The sequence below is a fragment of the Xenopus laevis genome, chromosome 4S, assembly GCF_017654675.1.
Source record: "Xenopus laevis strain J_2021 chromosome 4S, Xenopus_laevis_v10.1, whole genome shotgun sequence".
Classification (NCBI taxonomy): domain Eukaryota; kingdom Metazoa; phylum Chordata; class Amphibia; order Anura; family Pipidae; genus Xenopus; species Xenopus laevis.
Genome location: NC_054378.1, coordinates 99455494 through 99479317, shown reverse-complemented (window position 1 = coordinate 99479317; position 23824 = coordinate 99455494). Strand labels below are relative to the sequence as shown.

At 39.6% G+C, this 23824-nt stretch overlaps 1 protein-coding gene across 2 annotated transcripts in view; it reads left to right on the top strand.

The window, feature by feature from the left end:
• The window catches only part of cacna1i.S (calcium channel, voltage-dependent, T type, alpha 1I subunit S homeolog), a 359329-nt gene that overhangs the window by 272482 nt on the left and 63023 nt on the right, over nt 1-23824 (top strand). For both annotated transcript variants that reach the window (XM_041561633.1, XM_018259873.2), the window contains exon 11: nt 22717-22868. In XM_041561633.1, coding sequence (XP_041417567.1) covers nt 22717-22868 — 152 coding nt within the window. The remainder of the gene's footprint in view (nt 1-22716; nt 22869-23824) is intronic.

Here is a 23824-nt window from a genome sequence, read left to right as displayed (position 1 = left end):
CGAGGGTCGGGGCCCACCGGGTTTTTTCCCGGTGTCCCGCCGGGCCAGTCCGACACTGCATAGCAGAAGCTACTGAGTTCTTTGTAAGATCCCACCAGCCCCTCGTTACAAAAATGCAACACCAAAGGGGTTAGTTATCAAAATCTGAAAAGTTCTCACTATTTTCTTACTCTGACCAAATCTACACTGACCCTTACCCTCTATTTATCAATACATCTTTCCAAAAAGTTTTTCAGAAAATCCAGCATCTCAGACCTGTCGAGGTTGCATATAAGTCAGTGGGAAAAGTCCCAATGATTTTTTTGATGTGTGCTGGGTTTCATGCAATACACTAAAGTTTTCGGGTGAAATATCCGAAAAGCTAGTGAAAATCGCATGAAAAATCTGAAAAAAACACAAAAATCTGATTTTTTTCCTGCAAAGCAAATTCAATAATAAAAAAATTGCAAAAAAACCCGAGCGGATTTCATTAGGGTTTGTAGCAGAAAATTTTGAGACAAATTGAGATAAATTCGGGCTTTGATAAATACTTAGCGAGCTTTGCTCTGTGATTGCCAAACCTCCTTACTTAATTTTTCAGGATTCATTGAGGTCTGGCATAATGCAGAGAGACTGGCAAGTTGCTAATGTGGTGCCTCTATTCAAAATAGGATTCTGTTCTCAGCCTCAAAACTATAGGCCAGTTAGTCTGACGTCAGTGGTAGGAAAGCTTTTCGAAGGGTTAATAAAGGATAAGATACTGGACTTTATAGCAAATCATAATACTATGAGTGTGTGCCAGTGTGCGTAATAGATCTTGCCAGACTAACTTAATTTCTTTTTATAAGAAGGTAAGCAGGGACCTCGATTCTGGGATGGCAGTGGATGTGATTTACTTAGACTTTGCTAAAGCATTTGATACTCACACAGACGCGTGAAAGCACCAAACACAGGTAAAGTGCAACATGCTGTGTCCCAACCTACGTTGGGCGCTTACATGCGTCTGTGTGAGTACAGCCACATTCAAAAGAATTCAGTGCATCTACTCCTGCACTCCCCTGCGGCTGAACGCATGAAACCGGAACGCAGGGGAGCGCAGGTAAAAACGCTCGTCTGTAAGAGCCCTTAAAATAGTTATTTTCTTTTCTACTAAGTGATAATATGCAAGGTGGGATAATATAGCATGTCCAAAATGGTGCATGAGGAGTATTATTAATGCAAGCTATTTATATATGTATGTACCTACATTATCCAATATTGATTGACAATTTCTTTGAGCCTTTTATTTAGAGAAACTTAATTGGAGCTTCATTTTCAGCACCATTATCTCAAATATATAAGTTTTGTTTGAACAAACTTTCTCTTTGGTGTTCCAACCTTGGCAGCTCAGTAAGTGATTAACCCTTCAGCGATGGTTATTGTACTGTTATCACAGCATTGGTTACAGGTTGTGTAACTTGTTTGGATTGGTACTAATGCAGAGCAGTTACCTATAATAGCCAATTACCCAATTTATTTTAAAACCTTACCACCTAGGGCACTCAAACACATTAGGATAGAAACACTCTTCATTGCAATGCTCATGTGTTTCAGGATCTACAGGCAAGACATTTTTATGGTTTGCAGTCTGTGTGAGTTTTTTTCATTATTCATTCTATAACTCCCCCCCAAATATAGTGTTTTTTCTTTGGGCCAGCCAGCCAGAACAGGTTCTGCAAAAGCCAGTGGAGTGAGACCAAGGGCAGTATGAATATACTACATGCTGGAAGGAATTTTGCTTTTGCAACGTCTCACTATATCTTCCAGGTATTATGTGATAATTCCAAGAAAGCAACATGACTTGAACATTGTCACCTCCATTTAGCATCATGTTGCACTTCCAGTGATATTGTCATTAGCATAATATAATACCTTTATTATAACAAATGGCGGTGCACGCTACTAATAATTTTCAAGAATTACATTACCCACGTGCATAGGTGGTGCGAGAGATAGACATATTTAATCAAAACTGTGCAAAAAAAAGTATCTCTTAGTCCGTACTCGGTAATTTTACTTTGAATTTTTTTTACTTTTATTAAATTAATTAATTTAAGATCACTCAATTCATCAATGACCCCAAAAATGCATGAGATTTTTTTTTAACTTTATTAAATTAGTTAATTTAAAGATCACCCAATTCATCAATTATCCCTATAATTCATGAGTGCTTATTGCAAAAAACATATACATATTCAGATTGTTTATGACACACTGTTTCTCACAAATATAAAGTGCATATGTTCTAATTTTTTTAAAAATTCATTCATGTTAGTATGAAAATTCATTGGAATTATAAATTCATATGGAATTACGCTGGTAGGTCCAAATTGATCACTGATAAAAAGTCACAAAGAGGTATGTATTGGCCCAATCAGAATAAGCTGTGTAAAAATCATTAACCACATCCAGCAATTTGTGCTATTCTCTATATTGTCTCAGGAGTGAGACTCCGCAATGGTGTTTTATATGAAGAGTTCTAATCCGTGCAGGATTAAGTGGCTAGTTGGTGGCTGGTCACTAGGAACAAACACTTGTGGCTTTTTCATTTAGGGATCCGCTTCATATAATATGGAGGAGTGATCACAAATAGCAATATAAAACGGGTGCAGGGTTAGTCTTTTACCAGGTTATTTTTTCCAGCATATACAGTAATCTGTTCCTGCACTTTTTTGCCCCTCAATGCAGATAGGCATACATTACCGCTCGGTGCAATGTGCTTCACTCACAGCTCCGTTTTGCCCTCACCGGCTGCGCTTTTTTGCCGCTCCAGTGCGTAGTTGGAAAGAGGGCCTAATATCTCTATATTTCCACGCCACTCTATATGCTGTGCTTGCTCTCTCTCATAACCAATGTACGGTTAAAAAGAGGGACCAATGTCCTTTCTTATCATGATGTGGTTTTTCTTATTGGATTAGATAACTGCCCATATATTTTATTTAAAGGGATCCTGTCATCAAAAAACATGTTTTTTTTCAAAACACATCAGTTAATAGTGCTACTCCAGCAGAATTCTGCACTGAAATCCATTTCTCAAAAGAGCAAACAGTTTTTTTTATATTCAATTTTGAAATCTGACATGGGGCTAGACATTTTGTCAATTTCCCAGCTGCCCCTGGTCATGTGACTTGTGCCTGCACTTTAGGAGCGAAATGCTTTCTGGCAGGCTGCTGTTTTTTCTTCTCAATGTAACTGAATGTGTCTCAGTGGGACATGGGTTTTTACTATTGAGTGTTGTTCTTAGATCTACCAGGCAGCTGTAATCTTGTGTTAGGGAGCTGTTATCTGGTTACCTTCGCATTGTTCTTTTGTTTGGCTGCTGGGGGGGGGAAGGGAGGGGGTGATATCACTCGCACTTGCAGTACAGCAGTAAAGAGTGATTGAAGTTTATCAGAGCACAAGTCACATGACTTGGGGCAGCTGGGAAATCGACAATATGTCTAGCCCCATGTCAGATTTCAAAATTGAATGAAAAAAAATCTGTTTGCTCTTTTGAGAAATGGATTTCAGTGCGGAATTCTGCTGGCACAGCACTATTAACTGATTCATTTTGAAAAAAAAGTTTTTTCCCATGACAGTATCCCTTTTCTTAAAAACTAGATGACCGAGATAACATGGTTTAATAATATGACTCACATACTCATATACTTCACATTGTTGCATGACAACTACTCCCCCAACACATGCTTCTGCCTGTCCCAGAAAACATGCAGTGGTTCCATAGGAATAGCCATGAATCACAGTAGGAACTAGTTTGCTCCTTTAGCATCAGCTACTGTACATCTCCCATTTGACAGCTGTCATTAGGTCATGGACTGGTGTGCTTAATTCACAAAACCTGTGTGTTCAGCTGGGGGTGACAGCATGAGCCCAAGCCTTAAACATACATCTAGGGGTTATATTGTAGTTTTAATGCAGTTTTTTCAGAATAGCATGTCCTGCAAACAAATATTTGTATAAAGCAATACAGCAACAACATGGTTTTAAATTAAATCCAGCTATAATGACTATAAAAAGCAAAGGCTGATATACTGGCTAGTAGATAGACCCATGAAAGTGTCTTTTAATCTGTCATCAAAAACTATAACCCAATATCCATATGTGGAATACTATAGTTTCCATGCAGCATGAAGCTAAGAATCTGCTCAAATAACTGGGACTTCATGGGATTGAAAAATAGGTAATTGCACAACAGAGCAGTGCTGAGATTTATAAGGGAGTTGTCAAGTGAGATTAGCCCCCCAAATAATCATCAATAATCTGAAGCATGTAACACAGCTCAATTGTTGGAAGATAGCCTTATTCTTGAAAAGACCTACCACACCCATGTATTTGTATTAATATACAAAATAGAGGGTTGTGGGAGCACTCCAAGGCCAAGTAAAAATGCAAAGGAAGTGTGGCCTGGATAGGTACAAACATGTAAACATGATCAAAGCACATTCCCTGGTCCCATGTATGTGGGTACAGTATGTTAAATCAAAGGGATAATATCACCAACAACAATTCTTATGGATTACTTTTTCATGCTCCTTAAATTTTATTATGCTTCTTTACATTATGTATTTAAACCTACAGCGGTTTTGCTCTTCTGTTACATGTATTTTTCTCTCAAAAACATAACAATGCAAAATAAAAGTGGGTTATATTAAAATATAATATTAGAATATAATGCCCAACTCATCATGCAATGTACATATTATTGGCAAAAAAATCTTGTCACAAAAATATGGATTTAATAGTATGGTTGCTGGTGAATGATTTGCTGCAGTAGATGAACCTAAAATGAGATGTATACAAATTTTATTCTTAAATGTGTTTGAAATAAAGGTTTTTATGAGCTTAAGTATCAGCACATTTCACTGAGGGAGAATGAGAAAGCAAATTAATTTAGAAACCAAGGAGTTTAATTTAATTTGTTCAGGGCTGTTAAACCGCAAGACTAATTAGCACAGAAAAAAAGTTTGCAGTTTTGTTAACGAGAATACGAATGCTGACAGGAGATAGAGGAATATTAAATGTGTGAGGCAGGGAGAAATTAGTACTGAATCTTGGATGATTCCTTTGGTTTGATAGTCAGATGAGAACTGACATGGGCAGTCAAGCTAGAGCAGGAATTCATTCAACAGTGTTTTCCTACTGCAGGACTAACCTTATATAGAAGGACCACACTCATTTGCAGTGGGAAAACTGACATGCACTTTGATCGTTTGGAGAAAGTATCAATCAGGAACAACCCAGCGGCCAAGATGCCTGAGAGATCAGAGAAGTGCAGTTTGCCACCAGGCGAGCCTTTCTTGATAAATATAAAGCAACACGACTGCATCTGGGGAATATTATTCTACTATAAACATAAAAAAGGTTTATTCCAACGGTATATAAAATGCATGTTTATACATAAATGATATTTTATATAATACATAAAAACCTCCAGTAGTCAGTAAAAAAGTATCCTTTTGGTAGCAAGTCAGTGCAGTTACAATAAAATATAAAGAATAATGTATGGCCTTTTGCGAGTTTTATGACTATATAAAAGCCAGACGTTTCAGACTGAATACATTTATGCATGTAATGGATCTATGTGGTCTCTATGGTATATATATATATATATATAGTGGATAATGTACCCCCTACTGTAATTTATAAAGATATTATAAGTCACCAAGGAGTTTTGTGACCATATAAAAGCACAAGGCCACAGGCCGAGTGCTTTTATACAGGTCACATAACTCCGAGGTGACTTCTCATATCTTTATAAATTTCTAGTAGGGGGTACATTATGAATTATAATCTACATTTTGTGGGGGGGTCAGCGTCAAAATTTTGGTGGCGCTGCGTCAAATTCGCCCCTGTTATAAACGTCACGTTCTGACATCAGAACGAGCCGTTTATAAGTATATCATTTACAGTCTGTGCCATAGGGAAATGACCAGACTGTAGATTATATACATAAATATTTTACAAAACCGGGTTGATTATATTTAATGATACAAATGTGGGTTGTGATACAAGTGACATCACTAAGCATCAAGAGAAACTCATGAAGTTAAGGATAGTTAATATTTTAAAGGTTATTCACAGCTCTTGTATATCATGAAGCTGTATTACACAAGGGTCATGAAACTCCTTATAAACAGTGCATAGTGATGTCATCAGTTAGAATTTAGCTTAGTGTAACTTGACAGCTCAAAGCATGTATATAATAAATAAACGTATCTACCCCACTTTGTGAGCTATAAGGATATTAGAAGCACTTGGCCTTGTGTCTTTATATGGCCATGGGACTTCCTTATATTTTATAAAAGGTGATACATTATTCCTTGATGTTTCATTGATGGTTCTCCCTCACTGACTCAAATGTCCTTGCTAACGACACATTAACTAATCACAATTTATTATCCAGTTCATCCAAGTAGTAGAATCAGGCCCGGATTTGTGGCGAGGTCACAAAGGCCTGAGCCTAGGGTGGCAAGACTGTAGGGGCAGCATGCCACTCAGCCGCAACACTAATGACCAGAGCTCCGACACATGCATGCTAGGACCCTGTGGCGTGAAGATGGTGGGCACTAGGACCCTACGGCACAAAGGAGGTGGGTGCTACGACCCTGCGGCCTCAGGGTGCTCTAGGCAGAAATTCGGGCCTGAGTAGAATGCTTAATATATACAGTTATATACAGTATACTTGCAAATAGGACAAAGCTAATCTATTCAATTTGTAAGTATATAGGAGATAGTGTACCCTTTGTTGTAAACTCAAATGATATGATAAGTCACAAAGGAGTTGAAAGACCAGAGGCCACAGGCTAGGTGGTTTTATACATGTCATGAACTGACCTTTGTTTTAGCACCAAATGCATTGGAGTCAATGGGCGTTTCTTCTTGTGCCTAATGTATTGCAGTCAATGGGTGTTATTTCTCCATGTTTTTTTCCTACCAAACCCCTCACAAAAAACCCACAATTTTTTTCCAAACAATTCAAACTTCACACACATTTTAGCCACTTGCAAAAATATATATAGGAAAGAGCAACAAAAATGTGCTCATCCCTATATATAACAGAAAACATACATTGTATTTCTAAAAATGAGCTTTGATTTGATCTTGATACAGAGCTTAGGCTCAGTGTCGGACTGGCCTGGCGGGACACCGGGAAAAAACCCGGTGGGCCCGACCCTAGTGGGCCCCTGCCGAGCCAGACCCCCTCTCCTGACAGTTTTTCCAAGAAAAAAAATTTTTTTTTCCGGCGCATCGCAGTGCCGTTTGTGCATGTGCGCCAACTGGGCAAGTGTGCCGGGTGGAGCCTTCACGTCACAGTAGGGGGGCCGGAGGGGGGCCCTGGACAGCAGTCCCAGTGGGCGCCCCCCTGCTTAGACTTAAATTAGATATCCCCAGAGCTCCTTATAACTACATATCCCTTAATATTTTTAAAACGGTACCTTGTGTACATACACAATATGTTTTTGTATATTTTGCTGCAAAATATATATAAATTGTCAGGGATTAGGTAGATGGGATCAGTTCTATGAGGGTAAAATAGCCAGGGCACCCCAGTACTCGCAGTCTTGACACCATGTCTGTGTATGCTTTGTCTTTTTTTTTCACATGAAAATAAAAAATATTATAAAAAAAATAGCCAGGGCACAATCACAACTCATGAGTATAGTCTCTTTAGGGCATTTTTTTTTCACTTGCAGAAAAAAGACAAAACAAACAAATAAAATCCTTGCCACTTAATGGGCTTCTAACGAACACAAGTCAGTTATCCTAACTAACCAGGAGTAGGCCTACTGCCTGTCTCCCCAAAACAGCAACCTGCAATCCGCATTCTTACCCGCTTGGACCCGACCCGCAAGTACATTATCCACAACCCGGTACAGCAACCCGCTGACCATCAAGAATCAGGAAGTGCTGTCATTGTAAACCGGAAGTGCCATCATCGGAAGTAGGTGTGGTCAGAATAAGAGGAGTAAAACAGGAAGTGCTGTCATTGTAAACTGGAAGTGACATAATCAGAAGTAGGCGTGATCAGAAAAAAGGAGTAAAAATCAGGACCGCAAACCGGCAGAAGTGCGGCCCGCGTCTATACCCGCACCCAGAACTTACACCCGCAGGGTACCTCAAGTTTTTGCGGGTAACCCGCTGGTACCCGACCACTGCAGGACTCTACCTGGAACCATTCTGTTAGGAACCTGGGAGATATGGAAGTTCTGTCCTGGACTTTCCCAGGTATCCTGGTATCCAGTTATCCTGGTAGTGGCCTCACCACAATATATATATAAGGTGTTCTGTGATCTTTAAATGGTAATGGATAACAGAAATGAAACTGAATTTTCTCACACATAAGTCTTCACTCTCTTGTTTTGCCACCTTTTGACAAAATACCCATGCCCGGATTTGTGGAAAGGCCACCAAGGCCCGGCCTAGGGCAGCAGGATTTTAGGGGGCGGCATGCTGCCCAACCACACCCACATTGGTTCAGAAACACTGGGGATGCGCAGGAGTTACGATCATTTTTTAAACTTCCCGTGCGCCAATCCCCATTTCGCCAAAAATTTGCGCGAATAAAGGGGAGGGTACGGGGGCGACAAATGACAGTAGGCATAGTGGCACACCCGCTATGTAAATCCGCCCCTGAAAATACCTACAGCATGGTGTTTTTATAAGGTATCCTTATATATCACGTGCAAGGGGTTCAAGTCCCCATAATCGAATATCTCTTACTGCTAGTTCTAAGAACAACAATTTGTCAGTTCATCTACCTAGGTTTTTCTTTAGAGACACATTTGGTCTATCAGTATCAGTGAAGACCTGTAGGCGATCTTCAGCCTTCTGATATAACTCCTGCAGCACAATGATGGCGTGTTTTAATGGCACATAACTGGAACAATGGTGATCACTTTTTTAGCTTTGTGTGCTGCTGAAAGTGTGAGGAAAACATTCCCGCAAGTAGAATCTGCAGCGGGATGCATATATTGCTGTTCTCAGTTGCCATCATTACAATACTAATGCGCTTCTCTGTATATCAATATACCATTAATTTACTGCTGAATTCAACTTTGATTCTCACTGTTAATTAAGAAGGGGATAAGTCCACTAATCACTGGCTTTTATTTTCTATTAGGAATTGTAAAGCTTTCTTTGTTTGCTTTATCCTGTTTGCAATATTAAACTTTAATAGCAAGATGTCATATTATTGGTGTGTCTCTGTTCAGAGACACAAAGGCTCAGAGAGAAACTAATATATCTTTAATACTATCCTGTCATCCTAAATTGATCTACTTGCCTGGCTTTTAATCTGCACCAGGACAATCATTACCATATTCCTGTCTATATTTGTAGGATGACCTTATGAGTTCCTGGAACCCATTATGTTAATTGGTCACAAAAATGTAACTTAAGGGCCATTAAAAATGACTACAGTTTGGAACACCTGTTTGCTGACTAGAGCAGCTCTCGTTTTCCTTGAGTTTTATTGTGTATAAGTACAGCATCAGGGGTTGCTAAAAGTCCTGTGTGTTTTCGTTTTTTCTCTGTAAGTGTAAAATGGAAATATTAAGATGTGACTTCTAACTATTCAACTGTAATGTTTCCTATTACCTTCCAGATCGCATCCTATAGCCCTGATGCATAAAGTGATACAACTTGCATGTGACACATGGACCATAATAGAGTGCCAAAAGATTGGCATGATCAGGACTAACTCATTATTTCTGCTACATATAACAGCTTATTTAGCAAGTACTAATTATTTGTTAGAAATCTTATTCACAGCTGTGTTATGTTTTTTTCTGTCACATTTGTAAAATGCCCTGAACCAGTCAATCTGTCATTTCATCATTTAAATTATGTTTCTCTGCCGTCTCAAGGGGGACACAGGGAACGATGGGGTTAAGCTCCATCCTCCGGAGGCAGGACGCTTGATATTTAAATTAAGGGGGCGTGCCAGAGCAGGCTTAACCCCCCACACTGTACTATAATCAGTTTTACAAGTGTCCTGCTCCCGGGAGGATGGATACCCATCACTCAGCTGAGTCTGACACCCGGGTTGAAGCCTACGAGTGGAGCAGCACCGGGGTCAGAACCTAGCCAGTCAGGCTATACCGACCATCCAGGCGAATCCCTGCGCTGAGAGTACAGCAGAGAGCAGATGGTCTGGCCGGTGTGAGGGATAAGTGGCATATTTCACCTGCGGGTTTATGCCTGGGGGGCCTCATGCAACTGCATTCTGTAGGTGGCTGGCGCTATTATTTCCACAGCACCCCCTTATCCCCCCTCCCCCCCGCACCCCCCTTTTTCCTACCTGCCTAGACCTTGTCAGCCAGTGTATTCCTTCCCCTCCCTGGACTGCAGCTGGATATGCACAGTATAGCGTCTTAAGCCCAGCAGAGGAGAGCAGCAAGCGAGGGGATAAGGAGCCTGCCTGTTTGTTCTGGCGCGCACTGAGTGGAACGCATCATGCGTTCCAGCAGCATTCGCGCGGCCATTTTCGCACCCTTCCTGGAGAACAGGTCTGCACTTGCGCGCAGGCTGGAACAACATGCTCTCCACTCAGAAAGGGGGATCGCTAACACGACCGCTCCGATTGACACAGACAACACGAGAGACTCTCCGGTGGTGGCTAGTTCCAACCAACCTAGCCACGGGCCAGTCCTGGGCAACCCCGGATTGGAAGGTGATAGCCACAGATGCCAGCCTACAAGGCTGGGGGGCAACATGGGACAATCTCTCAGCACAAGGTCAGTGGTCTCCAGAGGAAGCCAAACTTCCGATAAACATCCTCGAATTAAGGGCAGTAAAGTTAGCACTCTATCAGTGGTCGCAACTCCTGCACAACCAGCCCGTACGAATACAAAGCGACAACGTCACCAAAGTGGCTTACATAAATCGGCAAGGAGGAACGCAAAGTCAGTTGGCACTGGCAGAAGCCAGGCAGATCCTGCACTGGGCAGAGACCAACTCCATGAAACTATCAGCCATACATTTTCCGGGAGTTGCCAACACAAAGGCAGACTTCCTCAGCTGGAATCAGCTGGACCCTGGGGAATGGGAACTGCATCCAGAGGCCTTTGATCAACTCGTAAGCACCTGGGGAAGACCAAGCATAGATCTAATGGTGTCCAGACACAATCGAAAGACGGCAAAGTTCTTCGCTCGCCACCGAGATCCACTAGCTGCGGGGATAGATGCCATGACTCAGCACTGACACTTCGATCTACCTTATGTCTTTCCACCTCTACCCATGCTTCCACGAGTTCTCAAAAAGATAAAGAGGTCTCCAACCATGATGATAGTAGTGGCTCCCTTTTGGCCCCGGAGGACTTGGTTCTCCGACCTCCAGGAGATGTCGATAGCTCAACCAATCTGACTAGAGTACAGACCAGATCTTCTACAGCAGGGACCAATAGTGCATCACAATCCCGGCCTGTTCGCTTTGACGGCATGGCTGTTGAGGCATCCATCTGGCAGAGTAGGGGACTAGCAGAGGATGTCATTCCAACTATGCTCAAAGCACCCAAATCATCCTCTTCCAAATCATACCATAGAGTGTGGCGCACCTACTCCAACTGGTGCAGAGCAGCTGAACTTTCCTTATCTGAGCTTGACATTCCTAGAGTGTTGTCATTCCTCCAGCACGGATTGCAATTGGGTCTGAAGACCAACTCACTCAAGATCCAGGTGTCTGCTCTGTCGGTCCTGTTCCAACACAAATGAAGCAAATGAAGATGCAATACGAACATTCCTGCAGAGAGTAGCTCATATAGCTCCTCCGTTCCGCCCACCGGAGGCGGGATGGGATCTCAACGTAGTGCTGGAAGCATTGCTCAATTCCCCCTTTGAACCTATGAACTCGATTTCCAAAACGTGGCTCACGTGGAAGGTTTTATTCCTCATGGCAATTTCATCCACTTGGAGAGTGTCTGAACTCAACGCCCTGTCCTGTGACCCACCCTTTCTGACCTTTCATAAAGATAAAGACGTACTCCGCACAGTTACAACCTTTCTACCCAAAGTTGTCTCATCATTCCATGTCAACCAGGAGATTATAGTGCCATCGCTGTGTCCAGACCCTAAGAATAGCAAGGAACGCTGGATACACAGCCTGGATGTAGTCAGAGCACTACGGTGGTACATTGAACGGTCTAAGCCATTCAGAAAGTCACAGTGGCTTCCCTCAGGCCCATGTAGAGGTCAGGCAGCCTCAAAGACTACTATTTCCCATTGGATCAAAGAGTCTATCAAGCAGGCCTATTTGGCAAAGGGGAAAGAACTCCACCAGAAAGGATTCGGGCTCTGGTGGGGGCCTCCTGGGCGTGGCGTAACTCTGCCTCGTTAGAGCAGATTTGCAAGGGGGCTACCTGGTCTTCCATTCATACGTTTACCAAATTTTACAATGTGGACATCTACTCCTCGGCTGAGCCCTCCCTCGGTCGAAAGGTGTTACAATCAGTAATTCACTTAATAGCACCGGTCTAGGCTCGCTCCCACCCTGCTGTTCTGGGACTGCTTTGGTAAGTCCCCATCGTTCCCTGTGTCCCCCTTGAGATGGCAGAGAAAACAGGATTTTTATACTCACCGTTAAATCTTTTTCTCTGTAGTCGAAAAGGGGCACACAGGGCTTCCCACCCGTCGGCGAGCCGTCGACTTGACCATTTGGTTACCAGTTCTGCCAGTTATTGTTTAATGCTATGCAGTTTCCGTTAGCAGCTTTGGAACAAACTGATTATAGAGTACCTCCTGTTTTTGCTTAACATCACAGAAACCATAATAACACTCCTGCTTTCTGTTTTTTCTGCCTCTGTTTAACAATGCAGTATTTATTCACTATTTCTAAGCCTGAGAGAAAGCAGCTGGATCTTGAGGCATAATGATGGGAATAAGTGAAATCACTGTAAAATGTTTTTATAGTTAAGCACATTGTTAAATTAATTATTATTAATATATTGAGCTATATTGAATAATATACCTCCTACTGTAAAATATAAGGATATTTTATAAGTCAACGAGAAGTTCCATGACCATATAAAGGGGACATCATTTATTATAGTCCACAAGTCTCAATGAGCTATGTGACAAATTACTTCAGTAAGAACCGATTATAACTGATGACACCACTAAGCACTGTTCATAAGAACATCATTTCAAGTATAAATATATATACTGTATATATTATAAATAAATATATACATGCCTGAAAGAGGTCCTAATGAGGACCAAAACGTTGGACTCTAATATGATGTATTAAAATAAAGAGGTGAAGATTTTTACGTGGGTGTGCCGATTTTGAAATTTGTGGAGATACAGTATATATATATATAAATATATAAACAAAACGCCAGTGCACTCAGAATACCTGTAAACAGGGCCGCCATTAGAAATCACGGGGCCCCGTACAACAAAATTTTTGGGGCCCCCTGGGCCCCGCCCACACTGACGACCAAGCTCCGCCCCATATCCCGCCCACATCGCAGTTAAAAGACCACACAGACATCAGCGCTAAAAAAGTAACCCCCCCCTCACACAAGTTGTAAAAAGCTATTGATGGTCAGGGCCCCCTTATAAAAAAATTGGGGCCCCAAAAAAAAAAATTTAAATTTTTTTTTTTTTAAAAACATTGGTGGCAGGGGCCCCCTGTTAAAAAAAACTTGGGGCCCCAACAAAAAAAATGTAAAAAAAACTAAAAAATAAACAAACATTGGTGGCAGGGGCCCCCTTCTAAGTTAAAAACAAATTGGGGCCCCAAAAAAAAATTTGAAAAAAAATTAATTTTTTTTTGAAAAAAAAAAAAAAACATTGGCGGCAGGGGCCCCCTTATAAGTTAAAAACAAATTGGGGCCCCAAAAAAAATTTGAAAAAAAATTAATTTTTTTGAAAAAAAAATGGTGGCAGGGGCCCCCTTACAAGTTAAAAAAATTTGGGGCCACCAAAAAGAAAATTAATTTTTTTTTTAAAAAAAAAACCCAAAAAAAAACAATGGTGGCAAGGGGCCCCTTACGAGTTAAAAAAAAAATTGGGGCCCCAAAAACAAAAGTTTTAAAAAAAAGATTGGTGGCAGGGGCCTATAGAATATTAAAATAATACATTGGTGGCCAGGGGATTAAAAAAAACAAAAAACAAACTGGTGTTCAGTAGAATTGAACTCATGGCTTCAGTACTTCAACTTCGCCTCCTTTCGTGACTTCGGGTCTTTTCACCGCTTCAGGACTTCGGCTTCGGCTGTTTTCGTGACTTCGGGTCTTTGCGCTGCTTCAGGACTTCGGCTTCGGCTGTTTTCGTGACTTCGGGTCTTTTCGGCGCTTCGTGACTTCGGGACTTCGGCTTTTTCCGTGACTTCGGGTCTTTTCGTCGCATCGGCTTCGGCTTTTCGGCACTTCCGCATTCGGCACTGAAGAGGCAAGACGTACGGCTCGGGCGCTCGTAAGGGGGGCCCGGATCTTCAAAAAAATGCAGCGCTGCCGGGCCCCCCTTCATGCCCGGGCCCGGTACGCTTGTCCCCCCTGTCCCCCCCTGATGGCGGCCCTGCCTGTAAATGCCTAGGTGCTGTAACATGGGGACATATTAACAAACTACAAAAAAAGTCCACACTCATAGGTCTTGTGAAGCAAAAAGAAAGTGGATTTATTCAATGTTTCGGCTCCTAAACGCGAGACCTCCTGATGACGGCTTGTGTCTAGGAGCCGAAACGTTGAATAAATCCACTTTCTCTTTGCTTTACAAGACCTATGAGTGCGGACTTTTTTGGTAGTTTGTTATATATATATGTAGTTTGTTATATATATATATATATATATATATATATATATATATATATATATATATATATATATATATATATATATATATATATACGTATATATATATATATATATATATATATATATATATATACAGTTCTCAAAAGTACAGTTAAAGTTTATATAAGATAAGGTATATAGACTAAATTAATATGTAGAGGTTATAAAATGCTATAAGGAGTATCAACATTGCTCCACAATATGGCCATGGAACTCCTCTGTGGCTTATAATATCCTTAGGGTACATGATACATTTTCCAATAATCAAACTGGAAATTATATCTTTATAAATTTAAAAATGACTCTTTCTGCAGAATGCACCAAACACACATCCATACAAAAAAACATAACTTTAAAAACCTTAAATAAACTCAAACCACCAGCAAGCTTCATAAAAACAACTCATCATCACAATAAACACCCCACTACAACACTAACTTAATTCCATTAAATAATGCACAATATAACCAGTGCACAGTGGGGTAAATAAGACAAACCCCCCACCTGGGGGTCTGAAGGGACCTTACAATGCCTGCCCCAACTGTGAGCTGATGCTGGTTGCCTGGAATAAATCAAAGATGGCCGTGCCTTCCACAGTTACAGCTACACAGCGCAGAGGAGGCAGAGAGAAACATGTAGAGAAATATGATTAGTGTTCTGCTTGGGTGAGGTAATGCTTTCAATCTATCTATTTCTGCAGTGATCTTATTGATAAATCTGAGGTTAATGGAGTTCTCATGGCCATTTCTGCAGTGATACCTGCAAGTCTGGGTTTAATGGCGTGCTCATTGGCCATTTCTCCAGTTATCTTACTGTTATGAAATGCAGGTACCACAAAGTGTTGTACGAACTGTAGTTCCCCATTGCAATGTAAGTGTTGTAGCTTTTACACTTTGATACTCAAAGCGCATCAGCTTCACCTGGTCCTGTCAAAATAAGTTTACATTTTAGCACTTCTGACCCAAGGTGTGGCTTAAGGCTTCTCAATACAAAGAACTCCATCTTGAGTGGTGGCCAAGACCAACTCCACATATTGCCTAGACAGAAGTTTTTTTTTTCTCATGGTCGGAAAAAAACTCGAAAACATTTGCACTTATGGGGTTAAGGCACTTAAGTAAAATGCAGCCTTCCAGCTGCTTTTGATCTACAATACACCTGAGGCAGACTGTGTAATAGAGTTCTAGAATTTAAAGTTCAGAGTCTACCGGTGGCTAAAAGTTGCATATGTCTTTTTAGAATTTATCTTTCAAATCAGAAATAACCTGTGTTGTTCTTTCTCCCCACATACATACACAACAATGCATCTAAAATAAATGGAACAATATGTAAATATGTATACCTACTCACTGTATATGCTCATACATATACAAAACACATCCAGTATGCGGATAAGGCTAATTTCTGTTATCTACTTGCCCTAAGGAGGAAGGATTAGTGATGAATGAGCGGCTGAGAATATTTGTGGAATGATCTTGTCTATAAGGCTAGGGGAGCATGTAATCCAGGCTGAGCAGGCTTGCCTCCGTCCCTTGTGTTGTGTGAAAAGAATTAAATGAAGTTTAAACTTTTGTCATTCATGTCACTGCTTCAGGGATTTTGTCTCAAACAGCAACAGATCATTTTAGTTGTGTCTTAATATGTTTGGAAAATAAGCAATTTAGTTACATGGTATTGGGAAGCTTGAATGTGTTGCTTAAAAGTTAGAGATGAGCACATTTTTGTTTGACCTGATACAAATTCCACGTGTGCAAGAGTGATGAACTGTGATAGAAAATCACTCATGGACTCCAATACATGTTGCCCAAGAAAAAAACACCCATTGCCTCCAAAGTATTTCGCTCATGAAAAAAAAGCCATGGTCTCCAATGCATTTAGTATGAGAAAAATCCCAGAAATGCACTCATTAGTCCAATATTTTTGGCACTATAAAAAAATGCCAAAAAATTCCAATGCATTTGGCACAGGAAAAAAGTGTCTACGGATGCCAGGTGCATTTGGTGCAAGAAAAAATGGCCATTGATTTTAATGCATTTGGCATGAGAAATTTACTTCAATGCAATTGGCTCACTTAGAAATGGGTGAAAAGTGCCCCATTGACTTACATTGGGCAAAATGTTGCCATTCTAATTTTTCCTCAGTTTTGCAAATTTTTCATTAAGACACTCATCAGAAGGTTTTGTTACCTTTTTTAATGAAAAAAAGGATGAAGGAGCCCACTGCTAAATTACATTTAAAGGAGAACTAAACCCTAAAATTGAATTGGGCTAAAAATGCCATGTTTTATATACTGAACATTAGGCTCCAGCCTAAAGTTTCAGCTTCTCAATAGCAGCAATGGTTTAGGTCTTCAAACTTGTCACAGGGGGTCACCATCTTGGAAAGTGTCTGTGACACTCACATGTCAGTGGGTTCGGAGCAGCGGTTGAGAAGCTAAGATTATGGGTTATTGCAAATTATCAAGCAGAAAATTAGGTTTGTCTGTAATAAAAGCTGATGCTATGAATATTAAATTCTGATGCTAGTTGCACTGGTTTCTGTGCTGTCATGTAGGAACAGTTTAGTGAGTCTGATTAAAAACACTTTACTGAAAGGAACAGTAACACCAAAAAATTAAAGTTTTTTAAAGGAATGATTATATAATGTACTGTTGCCCTGCACTGGTAAATATTGTGTGTTTGCTTCAGAAACTCTACTATAGTTCATATTAAAAAGCTGCTGTGTAGCCATGGGGGAAGCCAGTCAAGCACAGGATACACAATAGATAACAGACAAGTTCTGAAGAATCCCATTGTATACTATAGAGTTTATCTGTTATCTGCTGTGTATCCTGTGCCTCTTCTTTTTAAACTTTGAATGGCTGCCCCCATGGCTACACAGCAGCTTGTTTATATAAACAATAGGAGAGTTTCTGAATCAAACACAGCAGAGTACCAGTGCAGGGCAACAGTACATGATATTTTCATTCCTTTCAAACACTTTAATTTTTTGTTACTGTTCCTTGAAATGAACCTCTAGTTGATGTAGTTATTTCAGGGACCTGTATCAGTCCACTTTTCCTCATCCATGTCTGGAATGTGCCTTTATTGCTTTGCTTTTACTCTAGTCAAGGGGTTAGGGTTGGTTTGCAACAGTAAAGCATATAACCAAAAGAGTGCCTTGTCAATGTCTTGTCTAGATAAATACACCTTTAGATTGGCCTCAGATAGTTTTAGTGGCCTTGTGGGGATGTAATCATGTATAAATTACTCGACGAAATTAAATGCTGCTTGTTTTATTTAGCTGAACAAGCTCTATCTAATATTCACTAAGAGGCTTGATAAACCCATTTACACAGGATCTCTGTCTTCAGTATTCTCAGTTATATTCACAGCTCTAAAAGTGGCATCCAATGCCAAGTCTTTTCCTGTAGGTCTGTGCTTGACATGCATGGTTCTGAAGCTTTGGCAGGGGGTTGCTTAAGGAGTTCACACCAGACAAGATATCGTCTCACCATCCAGTGTGGGCCTAGGAGAACGACAGGCTTTTGGAAGACCTACAGATTCATGTTGGCCTTGAGCTCTGATTTCAATAATTGAAATCAAATACTGCAGTGCTTTTCTTTGTGCCAAATGTTGGTCTCATTGTTAGATGATGGAAACATGCAAAACAAAAACATTTCATGAATTCTAAGAAACAGAATTGGAAACAGTAGCTCTACCTGTGTCTAAAAACCGCTGCCTCGAAAAGCGCATGTTTCACTCCTCAGTGAGATGACAGCAAGTTACAAAATGATGTTCCTCATACAAATCTGCCAATGTTGTCGTGAGTCATAGCAGCAGCTTTTAAAATCATTGGTTTTTTGCATAAAATTGAATCGTTTGTGTTCCACATGATTAAACAGATAGTGAAAAAGGAGGAGAGGGAGAAATGAAACATATAGAGATAGAGATGATAGATAATATAGATAGATAGATAGATAGATAGATAGATAGATAGATAGATAGACACATAGATAATAAATAGATACATAGATGATAGGCCAATGGATAGATGACAGATGTGCAAAAATGGATAACTACTTAGACCAAATACTGTATATTATGGGGCTTACTTTTCTTTGGGTGCAAATGCTTAAGCACTTGCACCATGGGAAATGCAGTGCTGGAGTCAATTGACTAATATGCTCACTAGCTAATGGCCAGGTTACCATGTTGGGCTGCCAACCTATTACTAGTGAGAGACATGTTGCTGGAGAGTTGCCCCTCTAGACACTTGAATTAAATGCCATAATGGGTACGTGCCTTCTAATGGGAATGGAAAAACATGCAAGTTAGGGAGCAATAGGGGCCACAAGGTGTATGAATGTACAGTTTTTACCACCTTCAACAGGGTCACCTGTGCCGGACAGCACTGTGCTCTGTATTCTTAATTAAACCCAAGGTGCAAAATCGCGAGAAATTCGCCTATCACTACTTATCCTATAAAAGACCACTTAGGTGCCAAATACAGGGGAAACTGTAAATAGTAAAACATACTTAAACCTTAGGGTCTCTACATGAGATTTTTATTGATTTGACCCAGCACTGGAAATAGCGGTAGGCAGAAGAGGCACCTTATAGTCCTTCTAGTCCCTAGTCCGTGTTCACTGCCCTCCCTTCGTCACTCTTTCCTGCCTTCCTCCCCTCCATCGCCTACACGCGCATGTGATCTGAGGTCGGGGTGGCCCGTGCATGGAGGGGGTGTGGTGGCTGCCAGGTCTCCTATGCCACCCAGTCAGCTTGGCCCGGCCTTGATTTGACAAATACCCCAATTTATGTCCTTGCTAAGAACTAGGATCATTACATTCTTTAAAATGTATCTGCTATGCAAATGTGGTTGCTGCAGCCCAATTTCAACCTGAATAACTGTGCCCATGGTTACAATCTCTCAGTCTCTGAAGCAAACACACACTTCCATATTTAAAAATACTTTAATGGCAATGACCTACTATTTGGCTATGAGTAGGGCTGGAAATGTCCATTATTCTGTTAATAATAGGAAGAAAAATAATTGTTCTAATAGTTAATACTGAGCTGACAATTTCCCTTATGCTGCCAAGAGAAGTGCATTGTTCCAACTCCTGCTATTAGGATGGGCTTAGCGCTTGTGCCATGCATATATTTTCTGATACTAATTCATTTTAGACAGAATAGTATAATTTAAAGGTGAATGGTATTGTGTGTTCTGATTGCATAATCCATAGATTTTCTAGAGCAGTGTGACTGGGGAATTAGAGGTAAACCATCTCATTTACATAGTAAAGCAAATTGGGCTCTGTCATTTCAAAGTTTTTTCTTCCCAGTTCAACTTCTACAATATTAGCTGTTGCAGTAATGTGTTCAAAAACATGTAAATCTGTACGTATATAATTCAAATTCTCTCTCTTGAAGGGGAACCAAGTCATTGGTGTTTGAAAGTAAATAAAATATAATGTAGTGTCATACCACCCAACATTTTGGAAATAAAAAGTGGACAAAAAAGTTGCTGCGCGTAGTGTGGCGACATTTTTTGACCACACACATTTTTATGCCACACCCCCTAATTACCATGTTCATTTTACAAACTTTAGCAAGTTATGAAAGTTTGAACATATTTATGTGGTTTCTTTTCAGTTATTACTGTTTTGCTAATGAAGGTGAATTTCACTGTAAGCTGTGAATCTAACTTCTCCCAAGAGACCTATTTATGTTAAATTGTTACAATTACTTGTTTTCTTATCTCAAAATTGTTACAAAAGTATCTTAGTTACACCTGGTGGCTGTTCTTGGCTCCCTGCCAAAAGCCAATTAAGTTAGAAACATTGTATCTTTTTCTGGCTGTTCAGTGCAGAGAAAGTCGGGACTTTTCAGTACAAATGCAGGACTGTGGGTTGAGCTGTCAAAAGCGGGACTGTTGGGAGGTATGTGTAGTGTTGCCCTGCACTGATAAACCAAGGGTGTTTGATTCAGAAACACTTCTATACTGTATATATAAATAATATAAATAATAAGCTGCTGTGGGGCAGCCATTTAAAGGAGAAAAGGCTCAGGTTACACAGCAGATAAGATCTGTAGTACATAATGGTGTTATAAGGAGCTTATCTGCTATCTGCTATTGAACTTGTGCTATTTAGCTCTATTTTACTTGCCTCCATGCTACACAGCAATATGTTAATATACATACAAATAGTGTTTCTGAAGCAAAAGGACGAATCTTGCCCGAATCCTGGATTTGTGTATCCCTAATTTTTTATTAAAAATTCACTGTGATTTTTTACAAATATTAGAGGTCATATACAAAGCCCTGGGACAGTGCAAAATCAATCAAGATTGAAAACTTTAGTGCTCATTCAGACAGCACTTCTGCCTGGGGGAATTGGGCAGTAAATCATGTGCTGGATTAATAAATCCGCTTTGAGGTGCATATGATAAACTACCTGGGTAGGTGAAGCAGTCAGACAAGTACAGTAAATGCTGGTTCATTTATTATAACATGGTAGGTAAGACTGGCCTGCTCCATACTTGCTCTCAGCTTAGACAGAAAGAGGGAACAGGAATATAAATCATAAGACAATGGCAAAAAAGCAGGCATGACCAAAGTAATAATAGCTTAGTTGAGCTTTTAAACATCAGAAATGCCTCACAAATGGCAACATTAGAGGGGTTACGTTAATACATAACAATTATAGAGAATTTTGAATGATCAAGTTAGTTAGCTTACTTAGGAGCAGATTTATTAAAATATTAAAAATTCTTCAAATTTTTTTCTCATTCAATTCATGCCTGAGAAAGGTAGTATAATGTTTCTCGCATTTGTTTTACCAGGTACCGGTATAGGATCACTTATCCTGAAAACCCGATATACAGAAAGCTCCGAATTATGGAACGGCTGTCTCCCATAGACTCCATTTTATCCAAATAATCCAAATTTTTAAAAATGATTTCCTTTTTCCTTTTTAATAATAAAACAGTAGCTTGTACTTGATCCCAACTAAGATATAATTAATCCTTATTGGAAGCAAAACCAGCCTATTGTTTAAATACATTTCTAGTAGACTTAAAGAATGAAAACGCAAATTACGGAAAGATCCATTATCCAGAAAACTCCAGGTCTAAAGCATTCTGGATAACAGGTCCCATACCTGTATATATAATTTTTTGCCAGAATTTTCTCGAGAAAGTTTCTTGCATTGAACAATAACGTTTGAGAATTCTTGAGTTAGTGCAGCATTAAAATTAATTCATTTTGATCAAATGTCCCCAGGGAGGAAACTTTATAAAAATTCAAATATTACTTTTTCAAATTTTTTTTCTGAATTTGAATAAACCTGAACATTTCAATTGCTAGCTTTTTCAGGAAAAAGCTCAGAAACTTGATTACAATTGTGTAAAAAAAAAACTTGATCACACTAAATACACATTCTACTCTTTACTGCAAAATTTTGCACTTGGAAAACTTGAATTTTATGAATGAACATGCATTTTGAAAATACACCTCCAATTGAACTTGACAGCTTTTAGCTGCTGATTTTTTATAGTCAAGTTTTTGAGTTTTCTGTGGTTAATAAATCTTGAATATTCAAGTTGGCAAAATTAAACAATAGTTGAGATTACAGGTTTTTGCTGCGAAAAACATACTGTAGATCGCTGTGAAAACTCAAATGTTAATAAATCTGCCCCTTGGAATGTGCAAGGAGAAATTTGGAGCCAATTAAAATGACATTGTCATCAAGCAGAGGATGAAATGAAAATACTTCATACATTGTCATGATTGCCTTAATGTTTGTATTTCCTATTTCAGTTAATGTGTGACAATGCTTGCATTTTAAAATTTATGTGTATGAGTGCTTCACTAACATGTTTTGATAGACCAATCCTTCTATAATATCTGTTTTTTGCTTGTCCAACAGCCAGAAGAGCTAACAAATATCCTGGAAATTAGTAACATTGTCTTCACTAGCATGTTTGCTCTGGAAATGATGCTGAAACTTTCAGCCTTTGGCCTGTTTGATTACCTGCGGAACCCATATAATATCTTTGATGGCATCATTGTCATAATCAGGTATATGTTTTATTTTCTTGATTATATATTAAGTACCCAATGGCGTGTTAAGAAATTATCTCAAATGATAAAGGAACTAGGAATTTTAATTTATTGTAAAGCGTGGTATACCCCCTTGTTCATTGTGAGTCTAATAGATAGGACTTGTGCTGACACTATAGAGGTTATTAATTGAAGTCTAAATGGCAAAAACTCGGAAAAAAATTTACTATAAAATCAGAATTTTTAGTGGAAAAAAACCTCGAATTTATCGTGATTTATTATACCCCGAGGCTGCTAAAAGTCCATATCTGAAAAATACTCCATCTCCAAGATGTTGGGGTCCTGTAGAAGTCAATAGCAAAGGTCCCATTTCAGATTTGAAGATATCATGGTCTTTTTTTTTTGTCAAATATCCAAAAAATCAGGGTAATTGATCGCTTTCATGAAAAATTTGAGCGTTTCGGGCATAAAATCTGAAAAATTTCCGAACCAATTTTATCAAGTTTTTTTTCCAATCATAAATAAGGTCAAATCGTGGATTCTAGTTTGGTTGGACTTTTTTTACTTAAAAAATCTGAAAAAAATCAGGTTTTGATAAATAGCCCCTTTTTGTGACTTATTTTAATTAGGAAAGCTCTGTGGTTTTTGTTATTTCTATACTGGGCAAACAGGGTTTGTGTGAGACAGATAATTAGATTACCAGTGCATAATGGGCTCCTATTAACAAAACAGTTACAATCAAGGATGAATGAAGTGGGGTTGTATACTGGAAATATATTATCTATCTTACAAATCGCCGGCCAACCAAGGAGTAGCTTAATTTCCCTGTTTGCCATGTTTAGCTCACGAAATAACAAAAAACATCTCTTTTTCCTGATTGAAACAACAGGCAAAGTGTATGTTCAGGACAAGTTCTATTAATTTCCCACATGTTGAACAAGGGGGTACACATCTCCTTTGTGCTGAACAAATAT